The sequence below is a fragment of the Helianthus annuus genome, chromosome 7, assembly GCF_002127325.2.
Source record: "Helianthus annuus cultivar XRQ/B chromosome 7, HanXRQr2.0-SUNRISE, whole genome shotgun sequence".
Taxonomy (NCBI): domain Eukaryota; kingdom Viridiplantae; phylum Streptophyta; class Magnoliopsida; order Asterales; family Asteraceae; genus Helianthus; species Helianthus annuus.
Window position 1 is genome coordinate 116,491,308 of NC_035439.2, and position 6,505 is coordinate 116,497,812.

The 6,505-nt window shown below is 32.6% G+C and overlaps 1 protein-coding gene across 1 annotated transcript; it reads left to right on the forward strand.

Moving 5' to 3' along the window:
- The first annotated feature begins 2,392 nt into the window (after window positions 1-2,392).
- On the forward strand, window positions 2,393-5,387 carry LOC110889243 (AT-hook motif nuclear-localized protein 14). The gene is made up of 6 exons (XM_022136750.2): window positions 2,393-2,840; window positions 2,935-2,987; window positions 4,193-4,324; window positions 4,400-4,552; window positions 4,690-4,972; window positions 5,052-5,387. Exons 1-6 carry the CDS (start codon window positions 2,474-2,476, stop codon window positions 5,114-5,116), a joined length of 1,053 nt encoding a protein of 350 aa, XP_021992442.1. The 5' UTR covers window positions 2,393-2,473; the 3' UTR covers window positions 5,117-5,387.
- Window positions 5,388-6,505: the final 1,118 nt, after the last annotated feature.

Here is a 6,505-nt window from a genome sequence, read left to right on the forward strand (position 1 = left end):
CGCATTTTTTGTAATTAACATTACCATTATCTCATTTTGTTTTCTATAATATTTTAAGATAAAACGCATTAGTCAGCAATTTTAAGAAAAAAAGCATATGACACAGTATTATGATAAAACGCAATAGTTAACAACACATCTAACTCGGCAAATACAAAGATAAGATATAACGCAATGTTTTAAATTTCGATTACAATTATCATAATAATAATCTCTTTGTTTCTACTGTTTTTTAAGATAAAACACATTAGTTCACAATATATAAAGCCCATAAAAAGCATTAGGTCACAGTTTTAACATAAAACGCAACGCAGTCTCTAATAATAAACCTAACTAAGCACATACAATGATAAGCTAACACTCATTAACAGTTTTTGGGAAGGGATATGGTATATTAGGTCTATTGCACTTCATAAAACGTAATTTGAATACAGTTTAAAAAGCAAAAATATATCAAATTACCATTATCAGAAATCTCTTTGCGTTTTCTACTAGTTTGTTGTTTCATTGTTGATTTTCCGCTAATTTTTCCTTGTTGATTGATGTTTTCTTCATCTGATGTTGTTTTTTGCTTCTTTGATGATTTAGGGTTTTGAGATACGGATTTCTTTTTAGTAACTCGAAGGTAAAGCTTCAAATTATCTCTCGATGAGAGTTTTTTATTTGATTTTAATCTAAACCTTCTGTGTATATTCAATAGCGGTTATTGTTGGAAATTGACGATAATACCCTTGAAAGCCCGGAGAGCGTGTTTAAATGAGAGTTTTTTTATTTGATTTTAATCTAGACCGTTAATTGTACAACTGGACGCTCCTGATTGCTTCTTATCCTTCCTAGTGAAATAAACTTCCTATTATACCCTAATCCTTATTTTATATATATTAATAAACTTTCACCCTAAAAAGTTGGTCAAACTTCGTTCCATTATCACTTCTAAAAATCTTCACACTTTTCTCAAACTGAGTTTTAACAAGACTCACAAATTGTTTAATATTTTCTAACACTTCATCTTTATGCCTCATAAGATAAACCCAAACAGACCTAGTGTAATCATCCACAACAGTTAGAAAAAACCTAAAACCTTCTTTACTCTTTACCCTATAAGGACCCCATACATCTAAATGTACAATTTCTCCCAACTGTTTGGTTTTATGGTCACTAAGAGGGAACGGATCTCTATGTTGTTTAGATTTATGACATATTTCACATGGTAAACTTTTTCCAGAAATTTTTATTAATATGTATTTTATTCATAATAATAGTGTTTACTACTTTTATTTATTAAATTATTTATTTTATTTTTATACGAAAATAGCAATCTTATTATTTTCTAAAAGTAACAAAACTATTATTGGTTTAATATATTTTAAATTACGGAAAAGAGTAATTAAAGTTATTAATCTAATACAGACATACATAAGTTGATTATCTTTTGTTTATTATTATTATCATTATTATTATTATTTACATATATTTTTGTTAAATTTGGATGAATTTACATATATTTTTGTTAAGTTTGGATGAAATCTCATACTAGAATCAGAACCCATGTGGTGCTAGAGTTAAAAAAAATATTTTTTTAGTGTGTGTAACCTAAACAACTTTTCGATTTTTTATCATCTAAACTTTAACACTATTTTCATTTATTATTTATCTTCCTTAATAGTATATCTAAACTTTAACATTATTTTCATTTATTATTTATCCTCCTTAATGGTATAATAATAAACTAAGATTTTTTTAACGATCGTGTAATACACGAGCTTTTTAAAAAATATAACTTTTTTATTATGTAGTATATAAAATTAGATTAATTCAATCTATGTAATACATAGAGTTTATAAAGATATAACTTTTTATTGTTTTGTATATAAAATTACATGTACTCAACCGGTATAATACATGAAGTTCTTAAAAATGTAACTTTTTTCATTATTTAATATATAAAATTAAATTTACCCAACCAGTACAATACACGGGGTTCTTAAAAATACAATTTTTTATTATTTAATATATAAAATTACATTTATTGAACCCATGTAATAAACAAGATTTCTAAATATATATTGTTTCATTATTTGGTATATAAAATTATATTTATTGAACGCGTATAATAAACAACATTTTTAAAGATAATTTTTTTTATTATTTGATATATAAAATTACATTTATTAAACTCGTGTAATACACGGGGTTCTAAAGCAAATCATGTCTCATAAGTTGAAAATCTCGAATGGTTTGACTTGTTGTATACTTGACCATCCCAAGCATCAAGAGTCAAAATTAAGAAAGTCAAACAAAACCAACTGTGGCACGAATCATGCGGCAGAGGATCAAAACCTGATCCAAAAAAACTGTTAAAAAACACCAACAGGAACCAAACTCCCAATCCAACAGTACCTCAAAAATAACAAAACAATATCCACAAAAAATAATAAAACATAAAATAAAAACTTAAAACCTTTATTCCTCAATGGAACAGGATGACCTTAATCTAACCTCTTACTATCACCACCACCACCACCAACAGCCACCACAACCACCCTCAACCATCACCAATGGCATGCTACCAACCACCACTAATGACCCCAGATCATCTCAACTGCTTTACCCGCATAATTCAGCTCCCTCGGCTGTCTCTTCGCCGTTAGAGACCACGGTCCGCAGGAAAAGAGGCAGACCAAGAAAGTATGGTACACCCGAACAAGCGGCGGCTGCGAAAAGACTGTCATCATCTTCTCCGTCGACATCTGTCCCGCCTTTATCTCCGGCTAGTAAAAAGGAGTTGTGTTTGGGAGTTAGTGGGACTTCTGCTGCTTCATTTAAAAAGTCTTCTGTTGGTGTGTTTTTTTTGTTAGTTTTGAAATATTTGTTTGTAACAGAATTTGTTTAATGAAAACTTTGTGTTTTGTTTGTTTATTTTTTTTTGTTTAGGGAACAGTGGGCAAGGTTTCACACCTCATATTATTTCTGTGGCTGCTGGAGAGGTATGAAAATGAAATATGGACATATGTTCAGTGGCGAAGCTTGAAAATTTTCACCGGGGGGTCGGAAGTCACCGAACCTAAAATTTCTATATAAGTAATTTTTTTTTATAAAACCGGGTGGTCGAAAACGTATATACCTAAAAAATTCTACACGAAACGTACATACATAACACTACTGAACGAAAAGTCCGGGGGGTCGGGCGCCCCTCCCGGCCCCTTAAATGCTACGCCCTTGCATATGTTGTGATTTATGGTTTTTGTTTGAGAAAGATTTAGAGAAATTAGCTAAATTAGGAAACAGTTTTAGGGAAGCTACAGTGATTTACTAAATATAGGGATTCACTGTTCATTCCTATATTTTTTTTGGAACGGCGAAGATACTACTAAAACAAAGTTAATTTCTATATAAATATTTTTTGGAATGGCGAAGATACTATTAAAAACAAGGGTAGCAAGAAACTAGGGTTAGAAATTACCATAAAAAACAAACAAGAGTTAATTACTGGTTTCGTCCCTATGGTTTGTCAAAAACCATTATTTCAGTCCATTAGTTTAAAAATTGCGATTTCAGTCCCTATGGTTTCACTTTCGTAACCATTTCAGTCCACCTCATAACCATTTCAGTCCCTGTACTAAGGGCATGTTTGGGTAAGCTTATTGAAACAACTTATTGACTTATTGGCTTCTTGAAAAAGTCAGGATTTTGTGACTTATTGGCTTTTCCCCCTCACATACACCCTCTTTGCCAAACATCATTTTAGAGCTTATGACTTTTCAAAAAGCCAATAAGTCAATAAGTTGTTTCAAAAAGCTTACCCAAACATGCCCTAACAGAATAAATGGATTGGAATGGTTATGAAAGTGAAACCACAAGGACTGAAATGGTTACGAAAGTGAAACCACATGGACTGAAATCGCAAATTTTAAACTAATGGACTGAAATAGTGATTTTTGACAAACTACAGGGACGAAAACAGTAATTAACTCAAACAAACATTAAAAATACACCGAATGCTCCAGTTTAGTAGATGGAGGTTCGCCCTATTTTTATACAAACATATGTAGTTGTTTTTAGCTAAATTACAGGGATGGGGATGGAGAACTTGATGTGAATGGTTTTAGTAATCTTTTATATTTTTTGTTGGGGATGCATAGTTTGAATAACAACCACTTTTTGGTTTTGTGATATGTGGAGATTATGATAGGATATTGGCCAGAAAATAGTGTCATTTATGCAACTAAGGAAGCAAGAGATGTGTGTGCTGTCAGCATCTGGTTCTATCTCTAATGCATGTCTAAGCCAGCCAGTTTCATCTGGGGGCAATATCACTTATGAGGTAGGCAAATCTTTTTTTAAAACAATCGATAATTAAGCGTATAAAACTAATGATTCATGGTTTATGTGGTATCAGGGCCGCTTTAACATCCTATCACTTTGTGGATCGTATGTACGTAATGATGTTGGTGGTAACACGGGTGGATTAAGCGTCTGCTTGTCTAGTAACGATGGCCAAATCATAGGAGGCGGCATTCACGGGCCTCTGATAGCTGCGGGCCCTGTCCAGGTAGTATTCCTTTAGTTTGTGTCGGAGTAGAGGTGGCCAAATGGGAGGGTTGAGCAAGCTGGATAACGGGTCAAAATGGGTTCGGGTTAAAATAGTAATTTCATGTTTTTATGCTCAATATTTGAATGGTTCTTCAGGTAATTGTTGGCACATTTGCTATTGAGGGTAAGAAAGAGAGTGCTGCAGTTATAAAAGAGGATGCTTCTACCAACAAGTTGCCATCGCCGAATGTGGGGCCATCGGTTCCAAACCTGAGTTTCCTATCGGGACCAGATTCTTCCGCAAGAAACGTAGTCAGTGGCAACGATCAGCAACAAAATATGGATGGGTACCAATTCATGATCCAGAATCGGAATTTGCCTGTTAGCGATTGGAGGAATAGCAATGAGTCTAGGAACACTGCTGGTTTTGACTTTTCAGGTATGCTTTCAGGATGTTTTGACTCGCTCCTGAAGAAACTGACCGAATACTGATGGATTACTACTTGTTGGTTTTGCAGGAAGAGTGAACCATGGTGCCCAGCAGTCACCAAAGAACGCGGATTATGACCGTTTTCAAGATTGAACGAACCTTTGGAGTTTGGACCATGGTTAGTGAAGTATGATTCGGGTTAAACCGGTTGGATATAATAGCTTCTTCTGTGCAGGATTTGGTGGGAATTGAAGTTGTAACACATTGCATCATCAATGTACAGTTAACCCAAAAACATACTTTTCTTCAAAGGTGTTAATGTGTACTTTTAACAGTTAGCAACTGCTTTTCTTGAACTTGTTTTTGGATTAACTAATGTATCTAGAATCTTGCTTAATTAAGTATGCAAATTTCATTTGTTTCCCTTTTTATTATGTAGGTTATACATAAAATGTTACATAACATGCTTTAAATAGAAACTTCTGTAATTCATTCTACATACGATCCGGATGTTCCTGGGTTATCTCCACTTATGGGTCCCTATTTAGTTTCGGTTGTAGAATCATATTTTAGTGTTCTTTTAATAAATAAAATAATGTAAATAAATTCCATCTTAATAGGTAAAACAAACATAGTTTATTTCACACATGACTCACTTTGATTAACAAATTTTATTCATTTCTAAAATGTATTTATTATCTTATTAAAATATAATAAAAAATGTGACTAGGAATCCAAGACACCGAGATAACTAGTAAAACATTAAGGTGAGCTGACTATATAAAGCGTGTTTTTCCTACAAAGTGTAGGGAGTGATCTTGACTATTGGATGGATGTGTCTGATGGTTGAGATCATCTTAGTGACATTTTGGTAATATATGTGTCTTAAAAATAGGATGATTTAATTAATTAGGGTAAATGTGTCATTTACCTTGTTTTAAATAAGAAAATAACTGTTATACCATAAACATCCCACATATCTCTCGATTTTCTCTTTCTCTTTCTCTTTCTCTCTCTCTATCTCTCTCTCTCTCTACCTCTCCTTTGTGAAGAAACACAATGTCAAGAAAACACATTGCGAATCATACAATATAACACATCGTGAAGAAACCCAAAAATCATAAAACATGTCAAGAAACCACAAAAGACATGTCATTCGTGAATCACAACTGGTATAACACATGATGAATTAACCTGTAACGGGTAAAACACATTGTCAAGAAATTACAAATACATCTCCTTCCTAGAAATACAACGTCAATAATTACAAATACGTCTCCTTCTTAAAACATAAATTCTATAACACATTGTGAATTAACTTGTAACTCGTAAAACACATAGTCAAGAAATTGTTGATGAAGGATTGCAGCTGGTAAAACACATCGTCAAGAAAATTGTTTATGAAGGATTGTAGCATGTAAAACACATTTACAAACACATCTCCTTCCTAAAACATAAACCGCAATCAACCATGGCATTTGACATCGTGATTTTTTATTAGTAATAGGATTGATCAAAAGAGATAAAATCTAATGGATTGTG